The sequence below is a fragment of the Sander lucioperca genome, chromosome 6, assembly GCF_008315115.2.
Source record: "Sander lucioperca isolate FBNREF2018 chromosome 6, SLUC_FBN_1.2, whole genome shotgun sequence".
Taxonomy (NCBI): domain Eukaryota; kingdom Metazoa; phylum Chordata; class Actinopteri; order Perciformes; family Percidae; genus Sander; species Sander lucioperca.
The window spans coordinates 12,903,193-12,919,311 of NC_050178.1; the positions used below are offsets into that span (position 1 = coordinate 12,903,193).

At 41.1% G+C, this 16,119-nt stretch overlaps 2 protein-coding genes across 7 annotated transcripts; both read right to left on the reverse strand.

The window, feature by feature from the left end:
* Positions 1-1,572: 1,572 nt before the first annotated feature.
* On the reverse strand, positions 1,573-9,479 carry kif17 (kinesin family member 17). 4 transcript variants are annotated; one of them, XM_036001947.1, is made up of 15 exons: positions 8,860-9,478; positions 8,480-8,738; positions 8,076-8,222; positions 7,750-7,851; positions 7,272-7,461; positions 6,090-6,542; positions 5,830-5,924; positions 5,525-5,726; positions 5,229-5,329; positions 4,961-5,073; positions 3,291-3,516; positions 2,765-3,023; positions 2,563-2,624; positions 2,354-2,477; positions 1,573-2,154 (listed from the first exon to the last, which is right to left on the reverse strand). In XM_036001947.1, exons 2-15 carry the CDS (start codon positions 8,708-8,710, stop codon positions 1,964-1,966), a joined length of 2,496 nt encoding a protein of 831 aa, XP_035857840.1. In that variant the 5' UTR covers positions 8,711-8,738; positions 8,860-9,478; the 3' UTR covers positions 1,573-1,963. The 4 variants fall into 4 exon arrangements, 2 of the variants coding, with proteins under 2 accessions (XP_035857840.1, XP_031157829.1); XM_031301969.2 differs by having other exon boundaries at positions 2,354-2,474; positions 8,480-9,479; XR_004897565.1 differs by having other exon boundaries at positions 2,028-2,154; positions 2,354-2,474; positions 2,758-3,023; positions 8,480-9,479.
* Positions 9,480-10,185: 706 nt separating this feature from the next.
* sh2d5 (SH2 domain containing 5) lies at positions 10,186-15,334 on the reverse strand. Of its 3 annotated transcripts, none has more exons than XM_031301981.2 (10): positions 15,154-15,326; positions 14,540-14,603; positions 14,379-14,459; positions 14,202-14,276; positions 13,927-14,073; positions 13,485-13,685; positions 13,205-13,388; positions 12,754-12,859; positions 12,316-12,475; positions 10,186-11,251 (listed from the first exon to the last, which is right to left on the reverse strand). In XM_031301981.2, the coding sequence occupies exons 2-10, from the start codon at positions 14,588-14,590 to the stop codon at positions 11,045-11,047; spliced, it is 1,212 nt and encodes a 403-aa protein (XP_031157841.1). In that variant the 5' UTR covers positions 14,591-14,603; positions 15,154-15,326; the 3' UTR covers positions 10,186-11,044. The 3 variants fall into 3 exon arrangements, 2 of the variants coding, with proteins under 2 accessions (XP_031157841.1, XP_031157840.1); XM_031301980.2 differs by having other exon boundaries at positions 14,540-14,605; positions 15,069-15,326; XR_004897567.1 differs by having other exon boundaries at positions 11,201-11,251; positions 13,156-13,388; positions 15,068-15,334.
* Positions 15,335-16,119: the final 785 nt, after the last annotated feature.

Genomic DNA, 16,119 nt, shown 5'->3' on the forward strand with positions numbered 1-16,119 from the left:
ATACTGTTTTCCCAATCTAATCTGGCAACACAACACCTGAAAAACACCCATTTGATTTGTATATCACTATGAAATCAGGAGATTCGCGGGAGAAATTACCAATATGGGGCACAGCGGGACAAAGGGGAGAACCCATGAAAATCAGGAGTGTTGGAAAGTATGCTGATGTATCAATAGCTTTTGATTTGTTTCTACTATTTTATGGTTTAGATGGTTTTAAAAATGTGTGACCGACTGTGTCAATGTGACTGCCTTCATTGTCTAAATACTGGAAATGTTCAAGAATGGAAAACAAGGATAATGTGATATAGTGCGTTATTTTTACCCACTCTACCATTTCCATAAATACCAGTGAAAATAAAGTCTGAATGTTATATATATTGTGTATTGTTATCATTATCCTCACACGTTTAAACACAGTATCACACCTTACGTCAGTCCATGTAGACTTGTGATTTGAAATGTGATTAACTTGAACTTGTACTTAACGGTTTGCTTTTTCAGAGTAAGTGTGACACAAAGACGCAAAGGCCCTTTAATTCAGCCAAACTATCATCGCTGTAAACATTCTATTTATTTGATTTACGTCTCTGCTTCATCCAACACTCCTCTTACACAATGACTATCAAGACAGTCACACTACTCATCTTACACGCCACTCGAGCAACGAGAAAGCCTGCTCAGCTGTTCATCCATTATCCGATTATCCTGAGCCCCACCTCCGTGTGAGCAGACCAGCGCTTTCCCTTCTCTGTTTTCTTAATAACCCTTGCATGCAAGACTTCTAATTCCTACCACTGACTTATTTGAATGGCTAGGCATTCGTTATGCAACAGTCCTGAATTAGTGTGCGGTTGATTATTGCGAGAGACGATTACAGTTACCTTCTCTGTAGTGTTATCTATCAGTAAGGCGAGGGGGTCGCCTAATGGGGCCAGTATCTGTGTCGAGTATGTCTGCGCACAGGCAAACAAAGGGTGTCAAATTGTGAAACTGACACGGCACTCTGCCGGTCAAGTAATATTAAACAATGGATGAAGAAATCAGGCCATAGTCAAATTTAGAAATTAGATACCCGGACAGAAAAGTGAGCTGCATAAGGACTGAGTTTATCAGTAGAGATACTAATGCAACAACGGCATTTGAGATGTTGCTGTGTCTGCATTTTCTGTATCTGCTGTAACTCGACACTAGAGATAGAGACTCCATCATAGGATTTTTTTTTACATAATTCATTATTAAAATAAATCTAAGCAACCTTTTGATTTTGACATCAAAAGCACTTTTCAAAATGAACACATTTTGCCTAAAGAATAAATTAGGGTTATCTCATCTTTATAAAGTCGTACCTAAACCCACAATGCTGACCCCCAGTTACATGTACTGTAACATGAGATTACCGTCTACTACCTGTCGACATAGCTGCCTTGACAACAGCCATCCATTTGATGCGACACTACCGGTCTGACATGTTGTCTGCTAAGATCTTATTTCTTATTACTGTTCATTACACTCTAAACATGTCACGTTTAAATAACTGTTTGTTAAGGAAATGAAACTAGCCATACATTGGGATATATTAATTCAATTTATTTTTTTTCTATTCAGCAGAAACATTTTTAGATGTTAGATAAGAAACAAGTTGAAATTGTGGTTTACAATCAGCAACAGCAAATTACATTAGAAGTTAAATATTATAGTAGATGGACTGTACTTCAGGTAGTTTTTTTGTTTAAAATAAACATTCAAAATGTGATTTAAAACACATGACACAACTGGACTCGTAATGTCCACAAAACATGCCTGCTGTATACATTTCTGGTTAGCAGGGGTTATCAGAAAGTCCATTTAAATAATTTAATATATACTGTCTGTGATCAATCACAGTGTATACAATCTTTTGGTTAATAAACAGATGACAGTGATATGTGTTTAAGTATTGCAGGGCATGGGAACAGTCTTTTCATATCCCCTCATTATGGATGTGAGATTTGCTTTTTTTGCGCCTCACCTTACCATTAGACACTGGGACACCCAACGACTCCAGGCGGAAGGGGCGTGGCAGGACAGAGTCTGAGCTGACAGGTGGGTTCATGGTGGAACCAGTCACAGTGAGGTGGGCCGCCCCGTTAACCAGGGGTGGAGAGTAGATGGCTGTGGGAGAAGAGCGCAATCAGATGGGTAAAACCAACATAAGAGGGGTAAACATAAGAGAGGTAAACACCTAAATGTGAATTGGTTTGGCATTGGGACTGCTGCAGAAAGTCGGTTCAGCTGCAGCCTCTAGCATTTATGTGTTTATGAGAGTTGAAATTTCGAGTCAGTGGGGGAAGTCTGCAGGTCCTGGTCTTACCGTGTCCCTTGGTAGCTTCACATCCCAGCAGTTGGCTCGCTCTCTTTGACTTGAAGTAGCTGCTGGCGATGTTCTCACTGTCACTACGGTCTAGCATCTCCTTGTACCTGTCCTCCTCCACCTGCTAAAAACACACAGAGGGATAAGGCTCTGTGTTTCAGTTTGTGTGAGTAAAAGATCATGCATGGAACATCAAAACATGAACACACCATGAATGGCTCTCCAGTATCAGCAGCTGAACCTCTGCCAGCTGAAAGTTTCGGAGCCACAGCTATGAGAGAGAAATAAAGCAAGATATTTAAGGGAAAGAATCTGCAAAACACATAGGATTTACAGTCTCACAGCTTATATCATCATTAAAAACGGATAACTTCTAGTCTATTTTCTAAATGCCCTCTTCGCACTTTGCACCTGAAGGCAGTGTTGTTTTCTGCACCATCACGTCCGGCAGCCTCCAGCTGGTGCTGTCCTCGTCCCAGACAGATTCTTTCTTCAAGCGGTCCAGGTTGCTGTAGTTGCAGTCACGGCGCACCAGGGACACCATACGCTCCAGGAGGCTGTGCAGCAACTGGCGATCCTTCTCCTGCCGACGGATTGTTGTCAGGTAGTCATCTCTTTCCACCTCGAACTCTGCCTGCAGGTCACGGATCTCCAGTTTGGCTACTTTCAGCTGTCACAACAGGTTGATGTGGTTTCACGGTTGAATGGCAGAGCACATAATTCAACACTGAAAGCTTAGAGACTCTGCAAATTTGATTTCACATCCAGCATAATTTAGTGCTAAGATTGCAAGATGTTTGGTTGGTGCTAAAAGTAAACACTAATGTATGTGGTATTTTGTACTGCACACCCTGAACCCAAATGTTGGACATTGCTCCAAACCCATCGCGTGTCCCATAGAACCTTTTAAATTTAACCTACAGCCGCTGTGACCCACCTTGCCCTGGACCTTGTCCAGCATTTGGCTTTTGGCATGGACCTCTTCTTGGATGGAGTTGTAGACGTTCAACAGCACATTTTCACTGTCCTCGCTGTTCTCTGACAAAGTGCAGATAAGCTGGACTCTCTGGTCAGCAAGGTTCTTCCTCTGCCTCTGTCTCTGCTGTAACTCTTTGTTCCTGGCCTGCTCTCCCCCTACCACCTCCTGTTCCAGCTGCTGCAGTCTGGGGAGAGATGGATGAATGGGATAAGATAAGCGTTTTTGAGTCCAAAACTGATATCAATATTAAGAGTAAAAATCCTATAGAAATTTTAACAAAAACACATACGGGTAACATGAACAAACAATCTTGATACAGATCTCTTCCTTTTATTGGTTAAATTGTTATAGACACATACGAAAGGCATGCTGAGCAGGATGTTTTAAACTTGCTCTCTGGTGGACAAACTATGTAATGGTGACACTGTTTCTAGATTACTTCTAACCAAGTCTGGATCGACGACGGTTCATTTATTGGATAGTTCCGGCACCGCCAGAAGTTCCGCCGGATGTCCCTCACGTTCCAATTTCTTTGTGTTTACTTTAAACTCCGGTCGCATCCAGGAAAATTAACCAGAACCTCTGAGCAACACTACACGCAAATATTTACAAAGAATATGTTTACGACATTTACTATCTAATTGGGACGTTTTGGGACCTATTGGCGGGGATTTGCTATGGACAAAATACACACGGCGATACACTGGTAAGAGCCCATTACATTTAATCATGTATCCAGCTAACTTCATTTAATATTGTGGCGTTTTCTTTTGCGGGGTGCAAATGTTAAACCTAAACAAGTTCCTTCCCAAGATCATCTTGCAGAGCCGGCGTCCAGAGCTTAGCCCCGCCCAAGGCGGTTGTGATTGGTTTAAAGAAATGCAAACAACCCCTGACTGTATTTTTTCTCCTATCCAGGAGTGTTTGTGTGGAGGAGCCAGACCTTACTCCGCAGCGCTGTGGAGATAGGTCTGGCAATGTGAGACTACTTCAAACCTTTTTTGGCATTTCTGTACTGCAATTTTGTAACTTATTTGCCAATACAGGCAACTTTATTTACATAGCATAGTATAGACATGGATAACAATATATCTTCAATGAGGTAATATCGGCCCTAGTTGATTTATAGCTGAAATATTATCTTCAATCAGTGTGTTCACAAGAAGTTGTTGGCAAGACCTTTTCATAAAGTGCAAGCAGTGCTGATGGTTGGTAAAAATGTGTGCTCACAAATAGGGCTGCACAATATGAGGAAAATATGCGATAACATTGAATATCGCGATAAAGATATAACTTGCGATAAATAAACAGATATTAAGTATACTCAGTTCTGCATTTCTGCTGCTTTCAGTATTCTGCTAAAATACAAAAAAATGCTTGTTGAATTTAGAACAAATGAAAGGAAATTATTTCCTTTCATTTTATTGAACACATTGAACATTGAATTGAATATAAAAGGCACTACTAAAAAAAAAGTGTGTTAAAGTGTAGTTGACTGATATTCTCTTTCAACTAACACAAAAAATCGTTCGCGATATGTCGCAGCCTTTCGCGATGTGTTTATTGCGGAAGTTGATATCGCGATGACGAGGAAAAAAACAATATATTGTGCAGCCTTAGTCACAAACCTTTCCAGGACGTGTTGCTGGTCCAGAGGCCCTGCAGTGATGTCAGGCGAGTCAATGAGCCCGTCTCCATCTGGACTTTTTGGGGCACCGATTGCAGCACCAGGTTCATCAGGCTGGCTCACCAACACGAGGAAACAATACCCGATAAGTTTCTAATACTCCATAATTGCATTTTCATGCAAGCAGTTGTTTTCTGAAGTGGCTGATACCACGTTTAGGAACTATAACGTGTTTAGTGGTAATGGTGGAAGGTGCTAGTGAACAGTACCTTGGTCAGGGAAGTTTCTCCAGATTTAATGTGGCACATGGGATCAGTGTTGTTGCTGAGCTCTTCCTCAGCAAGCTCTGTCATCATACAGCTAGAGCTCACTGATGCAACAAGCAAGACAATCCAAAGCAGTGTCAGTATACAGGGGTTGGACACAATAACAAGAACTCTTGGTAAACAATGCAATAATATACAACAACTTTGCTTGTGTTCAGTTTTTGTTCAGACTTTGTCAGAAGTGTCGATTTACTAGTGCTTTTTAACAGACTAACAGAACAAATTTATAAACTAGTTACATGGTTCTTTGTTGGCGCCAGATGATTTTCTGTTATCATTCTTTGGGACAGAGCTCCCCCTGCTGGCTCGGGCCTTTTCCAGATTAGACAGCTTGGATTCATAGGAGGAACGTAGGGCAGTGATGTCCTCCTGCAGCTTTGTATTGGATTCCTGCTCTGCATTGTACTCAGCCTGCAACTTGGCCAGCCTCTCTTCGTACTCCTGTGGCGAGAGCAGAATACAGTCCTATAAATCAACCTGGTTCTTAGACAAAGCATGTAGAGATGTGAAGTGATATATTGGTGTGGGAACGGCCTCTAGTTGCCTCTTTAATCTTCTCCTTCTCTGCTTCTGTGGTGCTGGATGGTGGCCTCGAAGGAACAGCAGGAGATGCCTCAGACAACTGACCAGCCAGCAGAGCTGCATGATAAACAACAGGCACGTAGGAAGACACATAATACAAATCATTACACAAAGAAGCAAATGCAAATTAAACATTTCTCAAAATCTGCATTTAAACCATTAGACAATTTTCAACTAAAAATGTCTTATTTTAAAAGGCTAGTCACAAAATATAGCACATACACGCAAGGTTAGCAGTGCCCAGCTGGCCTGAGATGAGGGTCCGCAACTTCTTGATCTCCTCCCGATACTCTCGGAGCAGAGCATCCTTTGGGTCCTCATTGATACGAGGCCTGTTCTGGATGCTCTTGGCCCGGTTGGCATAGCGCATTGTGCTTAGGCTTTCCTCATAGTTGTTGTCGGCGGGGGAGAGACAGGCGATCATCAAGGTGCGCATGTTTCCTCCCAGAGAGTCCTGCAGCAGTCTGGTCAGCTTGGAGTCCCGGTAGGGGATGTGTTTGGAGCGTCCGTCCACCAGGGCAGAGATGACGTTACCCAGGGCCGAGAGGGAAAGGTTGATCTTGGTGGCCTCGCGGAGTCGCTCACCTGTAGCACCAGTTTTCGACTGACGTTCGCTTCCCGCCAGGTCAACAAGGTTGAGTTTACCTGCTCGTAGATGATCCTGGCCAGCTGCATCTGATGAATGTGGGGTGACAAAGGGAATCACTACGAATTTTTACAGACATAGCTAGTCACACTCCTTTTATTATGATTGATTTTCATGCACTTATTAATTTTTGAATTTCATAATTCTTTTTGTGGTTTAATTGTTTAGAACTGTCATCTCTCTGCAAAAGCACTTATGTTGCTTTTGAATGTGCTCTATAAATAAAAAAGACCTGAATTGACTAGTATATTGTTTAGCCTTTTTGCATTTCGCATTTAAATTGGACAAGGAAAAATTCATCCTAGTAGAGACTAGGATGGCAATTTCTCCACCCAAAGTGGCAAATAAAGCAGGATGCAATTAGGGCCATGAGGCACATTGTGTTTTTTGTTCACAAATATGTTAGCTACCTCGCTAATATTCAATTCATACAATTATTTTAAATGGTTTTGTCTTTCATTGTCTACATTTTTTGAAAGGAACATATTACGAACAGACTGAAGTTCAGTGGAAAGTGGGTGCACAAAATAGAACAATGGCACGCTAGGATAAAAATATCTTGAAACCCTAAGCATAACAGCTTGACGACATCAGAAGGTAGACTAACTCTTAGATGTTGAGCAACTGGTGAAGTTATGAGATATGATAGGATCACTTGTCCCTACAAGCACATGTTTATGCAAATAAAAATACCTCTATGACACATTATTGTAGATATGTCTCAACATGTTACAAGTATTGTATCATTGTGTGTTCACCTGTGTTGCAGATCTCCAAATGGATGGTGAAGATGGAGTGTGAGCGGGAGGAGTCCTTGTTCATCAGCGTGTAGCCCACTGCCCGGTTCCCCCAGCCTCGCTCTACAATTCTCTCGCACTCCCCCACACTGTGCACAGTGTGCATGGAGAGGTCCCGCACATACACCCCACGCTCTGGATGCTCTTTCAGCTAAGCATTCATCAACCACACAAAAGCACACACACAATCCAAATCTGTCACCTTGTTCAAACACCTTGACCTTTCAAGGAATCACTGTAACTACTGTGCTTTTGAGTCACCATGCCAACCATGTGCACAAAACATAAGCACGGTGCTCACTGTGAGAGAATAGTCTGAGCAACAAGTTCCATAATGACTTTACTTAGAAAAATACAATAATCATTCTGGCTTCTAAAGTTACACAGTGTAGCCTGATTTGTTTATTGCAACAACACAGTGCTTCAAGACGAGACTTACCTCCAATCTCTGTTTAGTGTCATTTCCCAAAAGGTCTCGGATTTCTTCATTGTAAATCTCCAAGTAGGAGGCCCTCACCAGGAATTTTGTATTTTCTGCACACTAGCTTGCACACAGACACAAACATAAAATTATTCTCTCTGAGCACACAACGTTAAGACAAGCCTGGGCAGAGACTAGAAGCATCAGACTGAAGCAAGTATGCATATTGCCCCTACAGAAAAAAACAAGTTATAGCTACACACTGGAATGGGGAAGACCTTTTGCGTGAAATCACCCAAATTCATAAGTGGGATATGTTGCACCAATTAGTTTGCCCAACCTACCTGAATACTCTCAAATATGTGCTCAAATGCTCGTGGAATGACCCCCCTCTGGGCTGCAGGATCGTGTACTCCCTGCATGGTGAAAGACTTTCCACTTCCAGTTTGTCCATAGGCAAAGATTGTGCCATTGTATCCCTCAGTGACACCCTGTAAAAAAATAAATATATGGCACATAAATTACCTTTTGCATGAGGCTTCTTAAAAGGATCAACACTCTGCTGACCTTTGTAAGTGACTGACAGTAGACTGTTAAATAAATAATGAGGTCTGCAGTCATTAGCAATAAGATATAGGCTACTGTTGTTGGACTGATTGTGTCCACTGACCAGTGTGCTACTTTTGTAATGCCTGGATCTCAAGACTGTTGTTGTACATTGTCACTGTAAACAAAACAAACAGCTTACCTCAACCAAAGGATAGGCAATCTCGTTGTACATCTGCTCAGTGGTTTGATCAATGAAGTAGGTCCCATCAAAGGTGAACTGTTTGGGCGGCTCATCCACTACCCCAGTCTTCACTAGGAAGCACTGGCAGCGGTGCAGGTCCATTGATAGCACCATCTTAGAGCCCAGAGCCTTCTCCCTGTCATTCAGGGGCCTGCACCTGACCACTACCTTCACTGACTCTGACCCCATGTCTCAACATTCACTCCACACCAGTTAGCTTGTACAGTAGATAACAGTTAAAAGCAAGGACGATGTTAAATTCTGCTTAAATAGCTACATCATGTCTATAAAGCTGAGTTGCAGCAGACAATCAAGCAAGCTCTGCAGTGCCGACTAACGTTAGCGGCTACAGTTCACATCCCGGTTTAAGTCCTGTGACAAAAGCTGACGACCAGAAAGTTTCAAACACAAGGTACGAAAATACTCATAGTAGATTGAAATTGTACTTGTCTACTTGAAAGTAGACTGTCTTCGTCAGGTACGCTATAGTTGCAGGTCTCCTCATTCTGCTCTTTTTCCACACGGCGTTTTGAAGTTGCTTAGCAACCATAAATAACCGAGGGAGGGATGGAACGACTCCGCTCCAGACCATCCAGACCAGACCGGCGGCCATTTTGGTGAGGAGCGAGTGAGGTGGAGTGCAAGAACATAAACATTTATATCCTTGCATATTACTACAAAACCATGTTTTCCAAGAAAGAAAATTACAGCCCCTTCATGAATATTTGGAGTCTTCATCTCCATATCCATCCGGCTACTGTTACATCTTTCTTTCATCCTTACTGCTAACGTTACTTTAGCTTAAACTTGAGAGATGTTTTAATCCAAATCTGACTAGATATCGTTAACCAGAGACGGTTGAACACTTGGCTAGTCATTTTGTCTGCCTTGTCAAATTAGCCTGGTGTCTCCTTGCCAGGAGATTTTATAAATGGCGCCTTTTTTTTGTTTTGTTTTTTATGTAAAAGGTAGCAAAAGTAAGCTAACACACTGGATGATGTTTGTTTTTTCTTCTTCAGAGGAATAAATGTTACATCAAATAAGGGTTTACTACAGGGAGGAAATTCTTAATAGATTAAAGAAATTAAATAGGTTTGAAATATATTATGTTTTTTTAAATATATTTTCACCAGATACACTCAGATGCCAGTTTATTAGTTAGCTAAAACAAATTCAGTCTACAACAGTTCTGCAATAATTCCTATATTCATAAAAGGTAAATGGTCAGTTTTTTTTGTTTTTTTAAACTGTTTGAGATGTGTTGAATGTTTCAACTTTATGATTATTTTGGAGGATGTAGCTTGTGGTGCTGTTTAACTATACAGAAGCATTTCTGTTATTTAGCCTAACCTCACTGATATAGATGGGGTTGAATTAACACCTATCTAAATTTATTTAACACTGCCTTAGTTTAAACTAGGTGTACCTAATAAACTGGCAACCAAGTGTATAATCCAATCAGTGTAGAAATCTGTGAATCTATTTGCACACATCAAGCAATCCCAATCAATGTGGAGTTCTGCTCTAAGATTTAGAAACTGTGTACAGTATGAGTTGCCTAATAATTCACAGCAGTAATTAATATCTTAATACCAAAGCTGCATGTGAGGTTGTGCTATGCAGACTCAGAAATAACAAAAAACATTATTCTTGCAGGTTGTTGGTTAAAAACAGAAAACACCCGTGGTTTAATCTCAAACAGCCGTGAAAAACATGCAAATTGTTTGTTGGCCTATGTGGAAAAGATGGTACAAAGTACTCAAATTAGTTCAATTGTAATGCCGCCTCTTCACCAGATAACAAGATCACAGACAATCTTATGATAAAGAATTTCATACCACTGTTAAAATCAGTGTGCAAGGTATATTAAACTGCATACAAACATGACCAGAAACTGTGACTGCACACAACCTTTAAAACACATAACATTTGAACACGTCGCTTTCTAGTGGCCATGATATAAGTGCACTAATACACAACGGAGTCAGGATATAGAACATATTTGATGTATAGGATTACTAATTACATGTCATCCAGGTCTAATGTCTAAAACACATCAAGATAAACGTGTAAACTAGATTAAAATGTAAGGAGTAATTAAATATATTTGGTCATTATCTTTACAATGCAAGAAAAAAAAAGTATGACTTTGGCATCAGGTGCAACAATCTGCGTGATCAATTTCACTCCAGTTTCAATTTGTTAACTTTCACATCTTAAAAACACAAATAAACTCATCGGATGCCCTCAAGGCACAATTAAAATAATTTTTTAAAAGAGTCTAAAAAAAAATCATAAAAAGCAGCAAGCACAAAATATTACACTTTTACAAATAAGTACCCTTTGATAAAATGACTTGTATACTATACATTAAGTGCCAAAACTGTTAATAGGTGCATTGTGTTATACAGTTTGTGTAGCCTCCCAAAAACAAAAACACCAAATAGGATTTAAAGGTGATGTGTATAGAATATATGTGCAAAATGAAAAGGTTGGCAATCCACAAGTTCCAGTGTCAAGGGTTTAAACCCAGTCCTTTCTGGGGGTACTTTTAATGTTGGCTTTGTTCAGGCTTTTGTGTGGCTTTACAGCCTGCTGTTTGCTGGTATTTTCCTCCCACTCGTAACAGTGGTTTACCCGGGCACAGCTTAGCAGACAGGGCAGCTCATCCAAATTGTCTGTATAGTGTTCGATCAGTTCTACTATGGAACTGAATTCAGTCTTGCATTTCTGCCACAAAGATTCAAAAAAAGAAACAAGAAAATTACTGTAAATTCACCATTCACAACTAGAGTTACAGAGAATTGGTTTGCCAAGACATTTATATTCAAATGCCTAAAAATAACAATTATTTTTGGTTTCAGTGGAGTTGTAGAGTGAATATGGTTGTCTAAGTGCTCAGCTTATGGGATTTTTGCACGCAATACATATGTAAGCAACTAGTGTGAAAGAATCTAAAGATACATTTCTGGGAAGTGAAATAGTTCCTCTGTAATTCAGTTTACAGCTTGTGATTTTGTTTACACTACAAATCTAAGCAAATAGTATCCTGGCACACTCACGGTTTGCTAATCCTTATGTACAGGGCTGTACTGTACAGTAACCCTTCTTGAACATAGCACTGGTGCTACAGAGGTTGAAAGTTCTGTTAAAGTTTGAGTAAAAAAGTATTACTCAGTTTTTGTTTTCTCAGTTAGCTTTTTAAAATGATATCAGATTAGTAAACAGAATGTGCCTTTGGAACAGTGGATGAATGGTTGCTGATAATGGGCAATGTAGATATTGCATTAAAGATCAGCCACTTCTTTCTACAACAGTCGAGAACCCTTTTGCAATTATGTAAACTCATAATGTAATCTGAAAACTGCTGCCCTGATTAAAAAAACAATGCATCTGATCTCAGCTGGTATTCTGTCTATAATGGAGTGGAATGGAAATTTCTAAGTGACCCCAAACTTTTGACCGGTTGTGTAAGTCAGTCCACTATAGTTTTGAGACTATTACAATTTTGTGTTATATGTATTTATTTACATACATACATGTGTTGATGTCAGCTTGAGTAGAGAACAGAAAAAACTGATTGAGCGGAGTGTTCAGAACCTGAGGTTTTTGCTCACAGGGATCACACACACACACACACACACACACACACACACACACACACACACACACACACACACACACACACACACACACACACACACACACACACACACACACACACACACACACACACACACACACACACACACACACACACACACACAAAGATTCAACCTTGGCAAAACCATTACCTCCAGCACTAATTTCCCTTTACTTGTGTGTTCGATGAGGTAGGTGTTGAGGCCAGAGGGGAAGCGAATGATGAGAGAGCCACATTTGGGTTTTTTAGGATGTGGGCACAGGAGGTACGATCCCAAAACATCGTCTGCAAGCAGGGAAAAGCTGTTGTCACTGAAATACCAGAAGATACGCAGTTAGAAAAAAATACTGACAAACTCAAGAAAAAGTAAGGGCCAGAAAAGGCATTGGATGAATGGTTGCTGATAATGGGCAATGTAGATATTGCATTAAAGATCAGCCACGTCTTTCTACAACAGTCAAGAACCCTTTTGCAATTATGTAAGCCCTGATTAAAAAAAACAATGCAACTGATCTCAGCTGGTATTCTGTCTGGAATGGAATGGAATGGAAATCAAGGCCTTTAAGTCAAATGTACAAGTGCCACTCACGGTGCGATACCAGCCCAACACCACACTGCTTGAGCCAGTGCTTCTTCTGTTTCGGCCAAGCTTGGAGCGCTGGATCTCTTCACCAGTGGCTTTTCTCTGTCCTTTTCTGATTCACATATAAGAAGAGAAATTACTAATTTGGAGATCTTTAACATGCCAAGAGGTTCAAAAGTGGAGATATTCCACCAGCCGTGTAATCTGAAACATTCAGTGTAATCCCAAATTAAAGCTAAGAGTCAAATTAACATCAATGAGAAGCTCCATAGTGAGAAGCTTAAGAAAATATATGTCCACTATAACCCATGTGAGACCAGACCATTTAATTACAAACTACAACCTTCTGACACCACAACAGACAGTGAGGGGCTGCCCATCACCTAAAAACTGAGGGGTTTGCTTTACCTAATCAACTCTTTGACTCTTGAAATCACTCTGTGAACTCTCGGCCCACCTTGTGACTCACTCAGCCGCTCCTGAACGCTGCGCTGTTTGTGTGGTGTGAAAGTAAAGGAGCGGAAAGCCCCAGAGCGCAGCACTTTATTGCGGATGGCTTCCTTGCGCACCAGGGAGGGGGAGGAGGTGGGGAAGACTGCATCTTGGCTGCTGTGCAGGTCATCGGAAGACTTTTGATTCTTCTGTAGATGGCGAGGAGAGGATGAAGGGAAACACTGGTGTTAAAGTTAAAATACTATGTTGTAAGAGTGAATACAAAAAGACATTCAAGTACAAACCTTAGTCCCTGGCAACAACCCCTGAAAAGGGGCTCTTCTGAAGGACACCAGAGCACTAACACTGAGAGGGAAGCCGTGGTTAAGCAGGGAGGGGTTGCGACGAGGCATCGAGCCAACAGAGTCTTCCAGGGCCTCCTCTGGGTGCTTCTCCAAGTAACACAGCTGGAAACAGCGGCAAAGCAGCAGGTTTAGGAACTGGGCCTACAGGAGAGAACGTGGACAGAAAACTCAAGTTATACTCAAAAAATGGCTTTATAAATTCTGAAAAAACACTTTTTTTTCTTTTTTTAAATGGGACCATAATGCCAAAATCCCAGATATTAAATAGCCATGTTTCACATTTGCACTAAAAGAGTAACTATCTCTATAAATAATAGTAGATCCATCATCCAAAGCATGAGAAGCACCTGTGTTGTAATAAATGACACTGATCATGTCTTACCGCTCTGGCATGCCTGGCTCGAAAGACATGGCAGTACAGCTGGGCATCCGTGCTGCCTGGGTTGTGGGACACGAAGGCAAACTGGGCATCAATGGGCCGGGCGGTGGACAGAGATACTCTACGCAAAGCGTGAGCCATCAGGAGTGTCTGAAGACAGTGAAGGTGACGCATACGGTTGAGACACAAGAAATGCATCTTTTCTTCTTTAATTCTTCCAAGTTAAACGACTCTGCAGGCCAAGCTGTCTAGTATGTGTATGCATAATATTTTCATACCGTTTCATCCTCATCATACATTTTCACACCTTTGATGGAGAATTTTAGGGATACAGGTCTGCTTCTTTTGCATGTCTGATTGAAGACAACCAACGTATTAGATATATTGCATTATCCATTAAACAGGTACAGGTTGTTGCTTTTTGGGATAGTGATTATTTAAGACTCAGGACTTACTTTAAGGGACCTCAGCTGAGTGTGCAGTTGCTCTATCTGATCATCCAAGCAGCAGTCATCCACAGGAAATGAACCCACATACTTTAAGTAAAGACACAAGCTTAGGCACAACACAAACACGCATACAAATTTAAATATAAAAATCACATTTCTAGAGTTACCTCTGCGGATCGAGTCACTGTAGTATCTCCTGTGACCGGTGCCTCACCCATGCTGCCTGTTTATCTGTAAAACCAGACAGCTTGGACATATTAACTATTTAAGAAAAAACCTTCAAAACAAGCACACATGCACATGGAGGTTTAAAAAAAAAAAAAAAAAAAAAAAAAGGGTACAATAAAGTCAAGTTGTGGTACCGTATCGTCGACTATATCGGTCCATCTTGAAATATTAGAAACGTGATTTAGGACTGTTACATGGGATTTTTTAGGCTACTGTTTTGCATGTCATTGTCCCATTTTATCCCAACTTCTTCAGCGCCGTAAATGTGTCAAAGTCGACGCCAACACACGGGAACTTTCGATTTGTTTTACTTCGTTACGAATGGTGGACGAAATCCAAAATGACAAACTTCGGTGAACAACACTTTAGAACCGTTTCCGCCCCAGGTAGGTCGACCGTAGGCACCGGAGCGTGACGTCGCTCAGTCCACAGGTTGTAACGAGACTTTTAAAATCACAAAAACTCACTTTTCAGAGTCGGAGGAGGGACTCCAGCACAACCGCTAGCTCCTCCGCACAGCCTGCGTCTTCTTCACACGCTGTCGACACACCACCGTCCTCCTCACTCACCGCTGCCGTGTCGCTTCGTGGTCCAGGTGTGCAGCTGCTGCCCGGCCCGGGGTGAAAAGGAAAAGTCAGCGCGTTGAATCACTCTCCACCCTCTTCTCTTCCTGCTGCTGTCTCTATCCACGTTTTTTTCCCCCAGCTCCACTCCTCATTGCGCAATTCACCCCAGTGTTGTCACACGCCCAGTTGTGGGAAAGCCACAGGTTTCTGTGGAACAAGCGCTTTTCCCGATACTCCCGACACTACTCATGTAGGATTTTAAACGAAGGGCTTTTTTTACTTGTACATTGTTCTGATAGTACTTTTACTTAAGTAAATGACGTCTGAATGATGCATACTGATACAGGACAAGGACATCATGATAAGAATACATCAAAGTGTGAGCAGCATTTTACTGCTGCAGCTGGTCAAGGCGAAGTTAGTTGACTACGTTAGACACAGGTCAGTGGTTTAATCCAGTGTTTTCTAACTTTGGAGCCCCCTCATAAGGGTCACAAGATAAATCTGGGGGTCAGTGAGATTAATGGGGTAGAAAAGAATACAATTTTTTTAATTACTTTCCACCACTGCACACACCCTTCTTTTAATACATCCATGCACACACACACACACCCCTTGAACCCCTCTTCCACACTGAAACAATATCAACAATTGTTATACAAGTATGCACAATTTAGGTAATCAATTAAAAATGTATAACTTTCTCAAGAAATAACAGTACAATGACTCTCCACTTTAAACAATAAGGAGGCTGTAAACATGTTTTTATGTAAAGACATCCCCTTATTGTTTTTTTCTGAATAAACCTTCAGGAAGTTAAATGGTGAATCATTTAAATCATTCAGGTAATCATTTTAAATCCCTACAAGGACACCTGCTAGTCCTAGCAACCCTGAAGCACTGACCTCTTAAAAAGCTCTTAAACTAATCATGTATGACTGATATATTCCACT

Bases quoted from the DNA above. Each gene is read 5' to 3' on its own strand.
- kif17 (XM_036001947.1), bottom strand. From the start codon at position 8,710: ATGGGGTCAGAGTCAGTGAAGGTAGTGGTCAGGTGCAGGCCCCTGAAT. The intron at 6,543-7,271 runs GTGAACACACAA...CACATTCATCAG, and splicing joins TTTGGAGATCTGCAACACAG to ATGCAGCTGGCCAGGATCAT. The intron at 5,727-5,829 runs GCAACTAGAGGC...CTCTCGCCACAG, and splicing joins AGAAGGAGAAGATTAAAGAG to GAGTACGAAGAGAGGCTGGC.
- sh2d5 (XM_031301981.2), bottom strand. From the start codon at position 14,590: ATGGGTGAGGCACCGGTCACAGGAGATACTACAGTGACTCGATCCGCA. The intron at 14,460-14,539 runs GTAACTCTAGAA...CTTTACTTAAAG, and splicing joins CAGTGACTCGATCCGCAGAG to TATGTGGGTTCATTTCCTGT. The intron at 14,277-14,378 runs GTAAGTCCTGAG...GTCTTCAATCAG, and splicing joins CTCAGCTGAGGTCCCTTAAA to ACATGCAAAAGAAGCAGACC.